The sequence below is a fragment of the Mobula birostris genome, chromosome 11 (genome assembly GCF_030028105.1).
Source record: "Mobula birostris isolate sMobBir1 chromosome 11, sMobBir1.hap1, whole genome shotgun sequence".
Classification (NCBI taxonomy): Eukaryota; Metazoa; Chordata; class Chondrichthyes; order Myliobatiformes; family Myliobatidae; genus Mobula; species Mobula birostris.
Genome location: NC_092380.1, coordinates 103,114,991 through 103,130,437, shown reverse-complemented (window position 1 = coordinate 103,130,437; position 15,447 = coordinate 103,114,991). Strand labels below are relative to the sequence as shown.

Below are 15,447 nucleotides of genomic sequence, written 5' to 3'. Positions count from 1 at the left end.
AATAAACCTGATACTGCTTTCTTCCACTGTTTAAACACTGCTGGTCTCACATCTTCAGAGACCCTAGATCACACTTTTCATGCCTTCCAACTTGCCACAACTTCAAATCATTTTGAATAGTACTGCTAGTTCTTACAGAACAACAAGATTGTTCTTCAACATATTGATCCCCATTAAGTACTACTGAAATAGTTTTAGCCACCAAACTTCAGATCTGAATATGGATTGTACATTAAATTTAAAATTCAGCTCTGAACAATGGGTGACTAAGGCTACATCCACACTAGACCGGATAATTTTGAAAACACCGGTTTCGCATAAAAACGATAGGCATCCACACCAGGCGCTTTTGAAAATACCTCCGTCCACATTAAAATGGGTACTTGAGCGAATCTCTCCTACTGGGCATGCACAGGACACATCTACAGAAAACAAGCGAAGAGGAAACAGTATACTATTTCCGTTTCCGCGGCGGCATTGTGCTATTTCCATTGGTCAAAATCTAGAGTACGTACAATAACAGCGAAAGAAAGTTTTCAACAATGTCTTCGAAGAATACAAAGAAAACCTCCGCTGGAAAAAGCAGCTATTAATGTAGACAATAAAGTAAACAACACACGCATGAAACCATCTGCCATTGTTTTTATGGTGTTGGAGGTTGCATTCAAGAAAATAATGAAATGCCGCGCTGCCGCCACCATCTGTTCTGGCATGTCATGACAGCGTTTTTTAAAAGCTCCAGTTACCCCATACTCACTACACTGCTCAACCAGTGTTTTCAGATTTACACACTCTGGACAGTGTTTTAGAAAAGCTCCATTTTTGGGGGAGGAAAACGCCATTTCAGAGTGGACGGAGGGTCAAAATGAAGAGAAAAAGCTTCGGTTACAGATTTATCCAGTCTAGTGTGGACTTAGCGTAAGAGCCGTGAACCACAGTTAATTGGAAGACCAGATAATGCTGATTTAATCACGGACAAGAGAAAATCTGCAGATGCTAGAAATCCAAACCACACACACACACACAAACACACAATGCTGGAGGAACTCAGCAGGCCAGGCAGCACCTATGGAAAAGAGTACAGCTGACATTTTGGGCCGAGGCCCTTCAGCAGGACTGGGGATTTAAATCCATTTGGGTGTCAGCAGTGTGGGTGCAAAGAGGGAGATGTGAAGGTTGTGTAGTTCAAAGGAAACAGTGTGGATGCATTACAAGTATGGAATTGTCCTTTGTGATGATAATGGAGATATCAGATGCCACATCAAACAAAATAAGGAACACATCTGTTCCCTACATGTTGCGATAATCCAGATGTTTCTTTTCCTTGCTTCCTCTAAAAGCAGAGAAAACAAAATGACTTCTAATTAAGGTGTACGGGGTCTTTCTTTTATTACATTTAAAATGACGATTTTGTTATGTTAATCTGTGGAATGCTGCTTTGTTGTGTTTTAACGCTGCAGAGAGTTTGCGCTAACAGTTTGTTTTACTTTAAATGAGATAACCAGGTTCTATTAGCCAATGCGTGGTTATGTATCGTTTTGTTTTCGGATGCCATGCTGTATGATATGACTGTGGACTGAGTTTTGGCAGGGAGTCAGAGGGGAGACGAGGAGGACGGCGGACGTGCGGAGAGGCTCCGGTCGATCACTCCGGGTGGTCCCGAGCCGTGGGTCGACGGAATTTGGGTGGTCGTCTGACGTCGAACTGAGCTCCAACGGTAGCGCGCGAAGAACTTGGACTTTGATAAGTGTTGGCGCCTTTTCTTTTCCCCATTACTTTCCTCTCTGTATCAAATGTATATTAATGTCATAGAATTAGTAATATCTATAAAGTGTATTTGTTAAAAATTTACTGGGTGTGCTGGCTGATGATTGATGTTTGTGATTGATTCGGGCGGCGACTGACCCTGAGGGGAGTGTTGAAGCAGGTGCTGGGCGGGATTTCCCCTAGACATACACGAGCCAATATAACGGAACGTTACAAAGGCAATACCCCTTCCATTTAAAAACAAAATATTAGCAACTTTAATGTTCTTAGAAGGAGGAAAGTCAGGAGTTTCAAATGCAACAAAGCGTTTTAAATTTCATAGGTATACACAAATATTACCGCATGGAGCATGGGGATAAAATGGCATTCTTGATGATTTTAATGGAAGTGAAAATTAAACAGTTTATCTCGTTGATGGCTGATTTGCTTTGGCAATTTCGCATCTGGTACAGAGAATTAAATATCTGTCCCGAGTGTTTAATTAGTAATAGCCAATACACATTTTAAATTACGACGTTATTGCAACGCAAGCTTTGCTAGCCACTTCTAAACCCATTTAGAAAATGGCTAATGAAAGCAAAACACTTAAATTACACTTAATTAAGGGGTGTATATTCACTTAAACAATTTATTTTGGCAAACTGCATTAAATCTGCAAGTATATTTGTTGGAAATAGCGAATAGTTTTGACCCTTCATTCAGAAAAGTGAAGATTAATGATGGACTTGGAGTCTAGGACCAGATAGCACAACCTCAGAAAGCAAGGACATCAGAGATGAGGGGGTATTTGTTTAGCCAGTGTGGTGAATCTGTGGAATTCATTACCACAGACAGCTGTGGAGGTAAAGTCATTGTGTATGTTTCAAGTGGAGGTTCATAGACTTGTTAGAAAAGGTGTTAATGGTTATGGGGAGAAGGCAGAAGAATGGAGTTGGGAGGGATAATAAATCAGCCATGATGGAATGGTGGTGGCCTAAATCTGTTCTTATGTCATATGGGGTCTTATAAAGATAGATTTGAAAAGGGAATGTTGAGCATGACTAATTTGATAGAATTTTGTAGAGGCATAAAGGAGACTGAATATTTTAATAAGGTTTTTAAACACACTTACATATGCAGGCCAAGAAAGAAAGTAATCATCCATGGGATCTAAAGGAGAATGACTTTAACATTGAATCAGTGGATTTAATATTAAGACCACAAGACAGGAGCAGAATTAGGCATTTCCATCATGGCTGATCCCAGATCCCACTCAACCACACACCCGCCTTCTCACCATATCCTTGAATAACCTGACCAGTCAGAAAGCGATCAACTTCCACCTTAAATATACTGATGGACTTGACCTCCACTGCAGTGTGTGGCAGAGTATTCTACAGATTCACCACTCTGGCTAAAAAAATTCCTCCTTACCTCTGTTCTAAAAGGTCGCCTCTCAATTTTGAGGTTGTGCCCTCTAGTTCTGGTTACTCCCACCATAGGAAACATCTTCTCCATATCCACCCTATCTAGTCCTTTCAACATTCGGTTGGTTTCAATGAGATCTGCATTCTTCTAGATTCCAGCAAGTACAGGCCCAAAGCTGCCAAATGCTCATCATATGTTAACCCCTTCATTCCCAGAATCCTCGTGAACCCCTTCTGGACTCTGTCTAACGACAACACATCCCTTCTGAGATACGGGGCTCAAAACTGTTGACAATACTACAAGTGCAGCCTTACTAGTTAGTGTCTTATAAAGCCTCGGCATCATCTCTTTGCTTTAATACTCTAATCCCCTTGAAATAAATGTCAACATTGCATTAGTCTTCTTTACCACAGACTGAACCTGCAAATTAATCTACTGGGAGTCTTGCACGAGGACTCCCAAGTCCCACTGCACCTCTGATGTTTGAACCTTCTCCCCACCTGAATAGTTGTCCACACTATTGTTCCTTTTACCAAAATGCATTATCATACATTTCCAACACCGTATTCCATCTGCCACGTTTTCCCCATTCTTCTGATTTGTAGTTCTGCAGCAATCGCATTGCATCTTCAGCACTACCTACCCCTCCAGCTATCTTCATATCACCTGAAAACTTTGCCACAAAGCCAGAAATTCCATTATCCAAATAATTGACAAACAACTTGAAAAGCAGCACTCCCAATATTGACCCCTGAGGAACACCACTAGTCACTGGCAGCCGATCAGAAAAGGCCCCTTTTACTCCCACTTGCTGCCTCATATCTGTCAGCCATTCCTCTATCCATGCCAGTAGCTTTCCTGTAATGGCATAGGATTTTATGTTGTTAAGCAGCCTCAAGTGTGGCAGCTTATCAGATACTTTCTGAAATATTCAAGTAAATGACATTAACTGCCTCCCCTTTATCCAATCTACTTGTTACTTCCTCGAACAACTCCAACAGATTTGTCAGGCAAGACTTCCCTTTACAGAAACCATGCTGACTCTGACTTAGACTTATTTTATCATTAGTCTCCAAGTACCCCAAAACCTCATCCTTGATAACAGACTCCAACACTTTCCCAACCATTGAGGTTAGGCTAAATGGCCTATAATTTCCTTTCTTTTGCCTTCCTCCCCTCTTAAAGAGTGGAGTGACATTTGCAATCTTCCTGTCCTCTGGGACGATGCCAGAATCAAGTGATTCTTAAAAGATTATGACCAATGCATCCAATATCCCTTCATCAGCCTCTCTGTCTCTGGGATGTAGTCCATCTGTATAGGTGACTTATCTACCTTAAGACCTTTGAGTTTGCTTAGTACTTATTTACCTTGTAATAGCAAATGCACTCATCCCTGCTCCCTGACACTCATGGACCTCTGGCACACTGCTAGTGTCCTCCACAGTGAAGACAGATGCAAAGTACCCATTAAGTTCATCTGCCATTTCTTTGTCTCCCATTACTACCTCACCAGCATCATTTTCCAGTGGTCCAATATCAACTCTCATCTCCCTTTTACTCTTTATATAGCTGAAAATACTTTTGGTATCCTGCTTTATATTATCTGCAAGTCTGCCCTCAGTTCATCTTTTCCCTTCTTATAGCTTTTGTCAGTTGTCTTTTGTTGGATTTTAAAAGTTTCCCAATCATCCAATTTTCCACCCACTTTTGCTAACTTGCATGTCCTTTCCTTGGCTTTTATGTAGTCTTTAATTTCCCAGGTCAGCCACGGTTGCCTACCTCTGCCATTTGAGAACTTCTTCCCTGGGACACATCCATCCTGCACCTGTGAACTATTCCCAGGAACTTCAGCCATCTCTGCTCTACTGTCATCCCTGCCAGTATCCTCTAATCCACCTGGGAAACCTCCTCCCTCGTGCCTCTGAAATTCCATTTATTCCATTGCAATACTGATACATGCGACTTAGGCTTCTTCCTCTCAAATTGCAGTACGAATTCAATCATTTAATGATCACTGTCTCCTAAAGGTTCCATTACATTAAGCTCCCAAATAAGATGTGGATTATTATACAACACCCGATCTAAAATAGCCTTTCCCCGAGTAGACTCAAGCACAAGCTGCTCTAAAAAGTCATCTCACAGGCATTCAACAAATTCCCTCTCTTGCAATCCGACGCCAGCCTGATTTTCCCAAATCCCCTGCATATTGAAGTCCCCCATTGCAATTATGTCATTACCCTTATTACATGCCTTTTCCAGCTCCCTTTGCAACCTCAACCCCACATCTTGGTTACTACTTGGAGGCCAATATACAATTCCCATAATAGTTTTTTTCACCTTTGCACTTTCTTAACTTTACCCACAAAGATTCAACGTTCTCTGACCCTATATCAACTCTTTCTAAAAAATGCAATTCCATCTCTTATCAACAGAACCACATTACCAACTATGCCTTCCTACCTGTCCTTTCGATACAAAGTATATCCTTTGATGTTAAGCTTCCAACTATGGCCTTCTTTCAGCCACGACTCAGTGACACCCACAACATCATACCAACCCATCTCTAATTGCACAAGTTCACCCACCTTATTCTGAATGCTATGTGCATTTAAATATAGCACCTTCAGGACTGCATTCTTCTCACTTTTGAATGTTGCCTCTGTGGTACAATTTAACTCTGTGCTCTGTCTGCATTTGTACCCAATCACTGGCTTATCCTTCCTTACATTCATGTTACACCCATCATCTACTTGTAAACCTGCTGGCTCATCCTCAGCTCTATCATACTGGTTCCCATCCCCCACCATATTAGTTTAAACCACCCCCAATGGCTCTGGTAAACTTACCCGCAAGAATATTTCTCCCCCTCGGATTCAAGCATAACCCATTCCTTTTGTACAGGTCCCAGCTGCCCCAGAAAAGGTCCCAATTATCCCAAAATCTGAATCCCTGCCCCCTGCTCCAATTCTTCAGTCACACATTTATCTGCCACCTCATTCTATTTCTATCTTTACTGTCACGTGGAATAGGCAGCAATTCTGAGATTACCACCCTTGAAGTCCTACTTCTCAACTTCTTTCTTAACTCCCTGTACTCTTTTTTTTCTGGCCCTCCTTCCTTTCTCTACCAATATATACCATGACCTCTGGTTGCTCACCGTCCCTTTTCAGGATATTCTGGACACGTTCAGAAACATTGCGGACCCTGGCACCTGGAAGGCAAACTACCATCTGTATTTAATTTTCACATCCACAGAATCACCCATCTGTCCTCCTGACTATTGAGTCCCCAAATGTGCTGCCATCCTCTTCAGCTCCCTACCCTTCTGAGCTACAGGGCCAGAATCAGTGCCAGAAGTACAGCCGCTGTGCTTGTCCCAGATAGGTCACTTCCACCTCCCCTCACCCCCAAACAGTACTCAAAATGGAGTACTTATTGTTGAGAGGGATGGCCAAAAGGGTGCTCTCCACTATCTGATATTCTTCCTTCCCTCTTCTGGGGGTCATCTATCTCCTGTAGCCTTCGGGCGACTACCTTGCTGTAACTCCTGTCTATCACTTCCTCACTTTCCCTTACAAGCTGAAGGTCATCGAGCTGCAGCTCCAGTTCCCTAACATGGTCTCCAGAGAGCTGCACCTTGATGCATCTGGTGCAGATGTGGCCACTGGGGAGGCCGAAAGTCTCCTGGAAATCCCACAAAACTGATTTTTGGAAGGAAGAGAAAGATAATGTTTGATGAGCATTTTTACAATTGGAAAGTTATTTTAAATGAAGATCCACTGGGATTTATATCCATTGCTTACTTATGTTACATATTTAAATTTTAGTTTCAATGAACAGGCATGATAAAGAAGATTGCTTTGGTATAAGTATTGGTCATGTCTCATGCTCCAAGGAGTAGACAGATTGGTCAATTGGGCAGAAGAGTGGCACATGGAAATTAGGCATTGGTATCCTTTAATTTACCCAAAACATAGATTATAAGAGCAGAGAACTGTGTACAATACTGACTGGGCTGTAGCTTAAGAACCTGGTCATCATACAATGATTACAATGAGGAAAGTGCAGAGGAGATTTAGGATATTAGCCAGAAAGAAAATTCTAGCTCTGAAAACAGACTGCACTGGTTGCTTTTCTTTTTAAAACAAAAAGGATTAGACTTGTAAGTAACTATTTCAGATATCATAGTCAATAGTGCGTACAAGTTCATCAGGACAAAATTACTAGCCAGGCATAAACCAAAGATAGAGGTATACAACTTAACATTCTGAAAACCATCGTAATTGTCAGAAGCACTCCATATTGTTAAAACTTGAAGGCCAAATACCACAGAGGGTGTATTAGTTATTAACCAACCTGTCCAAATTAATGTGGTATTTTACAAAGAGATTTCAGGCCAAGCCTACAACATGCAGACAAGCACTAAACCAAAGTACAATTCAAAATTCAATCCAATCCACATAACTCAAAAACACCAGAGTGGAGCTGCAGCCTGAGCTTCAGAAGGTAGCAAATAAAGAGGGCCAAGATTGATGGACAGTCATTTGATCGAGAGAAACAAGAAGGCAAATTTTAAATGAAAGTAAGGATAAAAGTCTAACAGGACAAATTATATTTGAAGTTTAAAAACTTGTTGAGAAAGAAGTTATTCATTCCAAAGTTTTCTTTTTGACTTCCAAACCAACCTTGCCCTGTGGGATCTTTGCCGGGCTGTCCAAGCCGACCCTTTTCTTTCTTACCAAAGAGTCGCCCAATGGAAGATTTTATACTTTTCTTTTTGGGGGCTTTGTGAAGAGAATCTTGGCTGCTGTTGCTGCTACTGGGGTTGCTTGTTTGACCATCCTGAGATCCAGTTGAACTATTCGAGTTACATTTAAAGAACAGAAGAAAATAGTATTAATTGCACTGTTCTCACAAATAGTAGAAAGTTTGTAAAAACAGTTCAGTTTAAGATACATCAATGCAAAAACACAAGCTTCAAACCAGATCCAAAAACGGTACACTAATTTATTTTCAATTTGCAAAGACAACAGGGCTACAGTCAGTAGAGCTGCTGCCACACTGCCCCCAGCAACCGGGGTTCAATCCTCACCTATGGTAATGCCACTTTCTATCTGTAACCACGTGGGTTTCCTCTGGGTATCCTGGTGTCATAGAGCCATACACTTAGTGGCCACTTTATTAAGTACACCTGCTTGTTAATGCAAATATCTAAACAGCCAATCATAAGGCAGCACCTCAATGCATTAGAGCATGCAGACATGTTCAAGAGGTTCAGTTGCTGTACAGACCAAACATGAGAATGGGCAAGAAATGTGATCTAAGTAACTTTGGCCGTGGAATGATTGTTGGTGCCAGAGAAGGTAGTTTGAGTATTTCATAAATTGCTGATCAACTGGGAGTTTCATGCTCAACATTGTCTGAAGTTTACAGAGAATGGTGCAATAAAACATCCAATGAGCGGCAATCTGTGGGTAAAAACATCTTTTTAATGAGAGAGTCAGGGGATAAGGGCCAGACCAGTTCAAGCTGACAGGAAAGTAAAAGCAGCTCAAGTAACCAGTGGTGTGCAGAACAGCATCTCTGAATGCACTACTCATCAAACCTTGAAGTGGATGGGCTACAGCAGAAGACCATGAACATACAGAAAGTGCTACATTTTTTGGTATCTTCTGTACCTACCAAAGTGGCCACTGAATGTAGACTCATACAGCATAGAGAAGCTATTCAACCAACAACATGCATGCCATCCAGTTTATATCCATCAATACTAATTCCATCTTACAGTGTTAGCCTGTAGCCTTTTATGCCTAGACAACTTAAGTGCTCCAGTTTCTTCCTCCAGTTGAGTGGCCTCTGTAAAGTACCTCTAATGAGTGAGTGAGTATTAGAATCTGGAGGGAGCTGAAGTGCATGTTGGGAGAATAAAATGGGATAAGTGCAGGATCACTGCATTTGGGCATTTGATTGTCATCACAGGCCAAGTGGGCGCTATGACATTAAATTTCATGAAGAAACTTTAGGTACAGATTAACCATTAGTAAAATCGGTAACTGGCTATCTGGTATGGGGGGGGTGGGGTTGAGCTCTGCACAGGGTCGAAGTAAGCTGCAAGCTCAGCGAGCTCTATCATAAGCACTAGCCTCCGTAGTATCCAGGATGTCTTCAAGGAGCGATGGCTCAAAAAGAGAGTGCTCATCATTAAGGACCCCCATCACCCAGGTCATGCTTTGTTCTCATTGCTACCATCAAGGAGTTACAGAAGTGTGAAGGCACACATTCAACAGTTCAGGAACAGCTTCTTCCCCTCTGCCATCCAATTTCTGAATGGACATTGAACCCATGAACACTTCCTCATTATCTTTTAATTTTGCACTGCTTATTTAAATTATAATATATATACTTACTGTAATTCAAGTGTTTTCCCCTTTATTATGTATTGCCTTGTACTGCTGCCGCAAAGGTAACAAATTTCACGACTTATGCTGGTGATATTAGGCCTGATTCTGATTTTTTTAATGTTGACTCTGTCCAAATAAGTTAAGCCTTCAATAGGGATTGAAGCATGAAAATTCTATAACAGCAAACTTGTTCTTTAAAAATCTTTCAGCAAGGTTTATGCAAGAACATGTAAATGGCTTGAAATAATGAAAGTGACATTCTCCGTACTTTATTTTCAATTAGTGAGGTTTTAAAAGTGTATCCAATTTCCCCAAATTATTGTTCCTATACTAAAAAGTTTATTCCTAAGTATGAACTGCCAGTCTTATTGCTTCTTTTTGGGTAAAGTTGCTAAAGTTATTTTTGATTACTCATTATCTTCTGTTCCAATGAATTTTCTTGACAATTAAGTATTACTCCATCTGTGACATTTTATGTAATCAACTATGACAGAACTTCAGTTAAATGGGTTCCATGCCTTTCTATCAAAATTACGGTGAAACAAGTTTCTAATAAGATGTCGACTAGCTAATCAAACATCAGAAGTACATTATTGCATTGCTCTTGTTAAAATGTCACCAACTCAGTATCTCAATTCTCTGTCCGCCAGAGAAAGCTGGATCTCCCATTGGCCACACATTTCACGTCCCATTCCGATATGTCTATCCACAGCCTCCTCTGCTGTAAAGATGAAGCCACACTCAGCTTGGAGGAACAACACCTTATATTCCGTCTGGGTAGCCTCCAACCTGATGGCATGAACATTGACTTCTCAAATTTCCGCTAATGCCTCACCTCCCCCTCGTAACCCATCCGTTATTTATATACACATTCTTTTTCTCTCTCTTCCCCTCTCACTATACCCCTTGCCCATCCTCTGGGTTTCCCCCCTCCCCCTTTTCTTTCTCCCTAGGCCTCCTGTCCCATGATCCTCTCATATCCCTTTTGCCAATCAACTGTCCAGCTCTTGGCTCCATCCCTCCCCCTCCTGTCCTCTCCTATCATTTCGGATCTCCCTCTCCCCCTTTCAAATCTCTTACTAGCTCTTCTTTCAGTTAGTCCTGACGAAGGGTCTCCGCCCGAAACGTCGACTGTACCTCTTCCTAGAGATGCTGCCTGACCTGATGCATTCACCAGCAACTTTTATGTGTGTTGCTTTCAATATCACTTGATGATTATATTGCACCACATTCCTACAGGTCAGTTTATTGACTAAGCAAAAAAATGCAAATGCAAGTACAGACATGCCTTGAATTATGAACAGGTTGCATTCTAGGAAAACATCTTAAGTGAAAAATCAATTTGAATGACATTTCCCAATAGTTTCAATGTCAAACTTTAGTTGCAATTGAGTTCAAAGACCTAGATAAAAACACTAAATACTTAAAAATACATCAGAGGAAACTAAATAAAACTATTGCTCAGAGGACTCAGTCTCCTTCGAGCTTGCTTCCTCAAAGTGCAGTGAAAGCAGAATTTTCTTTGAGGTACATTCATGATAAGCAAGGGGGTAAAATATTACTGCAAGCAGATGGAAATACAGAACCAAAATGTAATTAGATCAGCATAAATTTATTGAATAATGGAACAAGCTTTAAACAAGTGTGATATACTCCTACTTCTAAATTGGCCTGTCAAGATGTCAATGGGGAGTTTAGAGGCAGAATTGTCACTGAAATTCAGGAGCTGGTGTTGGTGAATCTGAGCTTGAAGGAGCTTGCAACACTGAAGGCAAGGGATTTTCCTGTGACTGATCACGATGCTGAAGGATGAGGCTTAAAAGAGGTCAATGAACAAGTGGACAGCATTCTTCTTCATTTAACATAGAATACAGAACAGTGCAGCACAGTACAGGCCCTTGGGCCCTTGATATCATGCCAACTGAAATAAGACTAATACATGATCAGTCTAACCCTTCCCACCTACACAGCTCATTCGATCTATTGATCTTTCAGCCATCAGCTATCTAAAGAGTCTTTTGAATATCTCTGTTGTACCTCTGATATGCCCTCTAAATATTCCTCTGCTCACCTTAAAATGGACATCCGCTGGTATTGGCCATTGCCATGCTGGGGAAAAAAGGTGTGGGCTCTCAACTTTATCTATGCCTCTCATAATTTTATACACCTTTGATAAAGTTCCTCACAGCCAAGCATTACATTTCCCATCATGCAGCTACATCTAACACTGTGGTCCATATTTGACTGCCATCTTCAAAAGATAAGAATCACTTTCTCAAAACGGCAGAAAGCTTCCAAAATTTCCCTTTTGGTAAGCCATTCTGATGATGATACTACATTGGCTGCTTTTTGTGACCTTCAATTCATGCCGTTAGGATCTTTTCACTATGCAACATTATCCAAGTTGGCTCCCACAAGACCTGCCTTCATTTACCAGGCTGACAGGGAATTTCTTGAGAGATTTTATAAAGCCCATAAGCCCACAAGTGTTGTTTATACCCCTTGGCTGCAATTTCCTGAATCCATCACTGTGCATAGGTTATGTTTTCTGAAGAGGCACTGATATAGGCTAAGGATACCTTGATGGTAGATCTCAAACAAGTATTGCTACTCTATTCAAAAAAATGACATGGCCCATTACACACTGCAGGAAATAAGCCTACAAGGTAGTGAAGGACCTGGGTCCATAAGTTATAAAAACAAAGTTTCCCTTGGGAACAATAATACCAGCTGATGTTGACAGTCATTATTTCTAAGTTAACTGAACTTTCAGGAGCACTGCACACAAAGATTCTGTGTCGTCGCATAGTATAGTGAAGGCGGTAAGAAATTGTGTGATATGATTCTGAAAGTGCATCTCAGTTTCTAGACATCATTACATTTTTTAAAAAGTATTACCTTCTTATATCCCGTATATCCTCCTGGCTGGCAGTGGCACCTTGGCTAATCCGATCTAATCTGATGGACCTTGGAGTAGAAGGTGGTGATGTTTCACACCTTATCGTTGTTTTATCATCTCGACCATCCTCTTTTGCCATCTGAGATTAAAGTTATTTTAAATGAGTAAATGATTAAAATAAAAAAAAGGGTAACAGCTTTAAAAATACCACCGATTATATAAAAATGTTGACGCCATCACATCAACTAAAATGAGCATCACAATGAAACCACAAGCACAATGCAGCAAGCAGGGATACTTGGACAGAATTACCATGGCACAGGAAGCTGAGACACTTAACTGTGAGTTCCTCATTTGTGAAGATAAACACTTAGAAAAGACAAGACAATGCAACAGCTCACATCTCAAATCTGTTGTGATGCAGTAAATGATCTTGAAAGGTTATAATAAAAAAGGGCAGCAAAAGTTACATACGAGTAACATAAAAAGAAAATCAAAGCAGTCCAGTGAAACAAGATGCCTTGGGAAAAAAAGATTAAGCACAATCTTTCCTTGCATGATGGTGGTGGGGGGAGGGGTTTCCACAAGAAAAAAGGAGCAAGCCACCCCCAGGCTCTCAAGCCTGCCCCTCATTAAATACGATTATGGCTGATCTACCACAGATCTCAAATCCTCCAGATCTCCCATGCCTTCAATCTTTCAAAAATATATCTACCTTCACTTTAAATATTTAAAATGAATGACCAAAGCAGACAATATATGAAGTGTGAATACAGATTTTGACTTTCAAGAATAAAGTTATGTCAGTTGCAAGTACTTGCAGACATCATCAGTCCTTAAAGTTATTTAGTAGAGCAGCCATAGAGGTACATAAACCTGGAAACCCTAACGTATGGAGAAAAACACAGATGACCTCTCAGATACTCCCAGTGTGGCCTCCTGTATATCAGTGAGACCGGAAGTAGATAGAGAACACTTTGTTGAGCACCTAAGCTCCTTCGACCAGAAAAAATTGGAGCTACCAGTGACCGTCCATTTTAATTCTACCACCCATTCCAGCATGTTAGTCCATGGCCTCCTCTACTGCTGCGATGAGGGCACACTCAGTTCGGAGGTGCACCTTACATTCCATCTGGGTAGCCTCCAACCTGATGGTATGAACGTTGATTCCTTGAACTCCCCTTCAACATTCCCCATTCCCATTTCTCCCTCTCACCTCATCTCCTTACCTGCCCATCGCCTCCATATCATGCTCCTCCCTCTTCCCTTTCTCCGTCCTCTCCTATCAGATTCTCCTTTTTCCAGCCCTTTATCTCTTTCACCAATTGATTTCCCACCTCTTTACTTCACATATCCCCCTCTCCCAGTTTCACCCATCACCTCCCACTTTGCATTTCTTCCTCCCTCTCCCCCCACCTTCTTACTTTGACTTTTCATTTCTTCCTCTAGTCCTGATGAAGTCTGAAGCATCGACTATACTCTTTTCCATAGGTACTGCCTGGCCTGCTGAGTTCCTCCAGCATTTTGTGTGTTGTTTGGATTTCCAGCATCTGCAAATTTTCTCATTTGCAATTGTTCAATCTACAGTGTTTCTATTTTCATAGAACTGTCATAGAACCCCAAGATATCTCTGAACATGAAGGTAACTAAAGTCCTCGCCTCCTCTAAAAATTTGACTTCTCCAAGTTCATTATGTCACATTCATCTTGAATAAATTTTATTTGCCATGACTCGGTTTAATTTTCCAGTTGATTTACGCCTCTGTGCCCTTAGATCGGGGTTTTCAACCTGGGATTCACTTGCTCCTTGGTTAATGGCAGGGGACGTTGGGATAAACTTCAAAACTATCAAGAACTCCAGAAATGTTTACGTCACCTACAAACCCTGAACAGACCACCTACTGTATTATTTTCATCTAAATACATATGCACCACTACCTCTTTCTGTTACCATGTCAATTTTGGATCCAGTTTGCCAAAACACCTCCAGACAAGCCCATCACCCATGTTTAATTTAGGGTTTTTGTATGAGCCACAGCACTTTACCATTTTCTGTCAAAGTGTTACTCTTTAAGAATAGCAAAATTGTAATAATAGTTTGATTTGCCTTTACAAAACATTCGCTCCTTTACCTGGACAATATTTACACAAATATTCAGAGCTAGGACCAAAAATAGAGGATGAAAGTAAAATGAATCCTATCAAAACCCTTTCAAAACTGCTTAATGAGAGAGGAAAAAGCCGCCACATGAGAAAGATGCTCCTGTTGCACTGATTGAGATGCAGATTATTATAAATGTGTCTGATCAACAATCTGTTGCCAGGTAATCAAAGTTCAATTTCATACAATTACCTTCCTACGATGCTTCCTTAAATCACTAGGCTGACAGACGTGCAAGGAAAAGAGAGAGTCATTTAGGATAACAAAATGATTTAAAAGATTAGACAAGATCTGATTGCATTAGAAATCGCACACATGACAAAAACAAGAGCTATGAAGACTACTTGAACAATCTGAATTTTATTAATTTCAAAATGTTTATGTTTGCCAGTCAAATGTGAAAAATGTCTATTGAATGCCCTGAAATAAGCAAATATTTATCAAAATTATGAACAGCTATTGTACGGTTTCTGAGTCATGTCATCTTAATGAGTTATACTTATGCAAAACTGTTTCTAGTGACCATTCAGTCTTGTTTCAGTAAATGAAAATCAAAGTGTCCCAAAAACAAAAAGAGGCAAATTTCTTATTTTACATTCTCAATTAATATACATTAGCTGGCTTAATTAGTAACATCTTAATAAATGGACAATTGATTCTTTGGCAATAAAAATGGACCAATAATCAGTCAGGCCTGGAGTTTCCACAGTGAGCCATTAATTGTTCACTTGATTAAGTGAAGAGTTAATACATTGCTGCTGCTGTTGTTGATTACTATATTAGAGGTGTGCACATTCCTCCAACTTCTAAAAA

At 40.6% G+C, this 15,447-nt stretch overlaps 1 protein-coding gene across 3 annotated transcripts in view; it reads right to left on the bottom strand.

The window, feature by feature from the left end:
* The window catches only part of LOC140205281 (liprin-alpha-1-like), a 161,388-nt gene that overhangs the window by 27,162 nt on the left and 118,779 nt on the right, over positions 1-15,447 (bottom strand). For all 3 annotated transcript variants that reach the window (XM_072272774.1, XM_072272776.1, XM_072272775.1), the window contains exons 16-17: positions 12,474-12,613; positions 7,860-8,032 (exon numbers count right to left, since the gene is read on the bottom strand). In XM_072272774.1, coding sequence (XP_072128875.1) covers positions 7,860-8,032; positions 12,474-12,613 — 313 coding nt within the window. The remainder of the gene's footprint in view (positions 1-7,859; positions 8,033-12,473; positions 12,614-15,447) is intronic.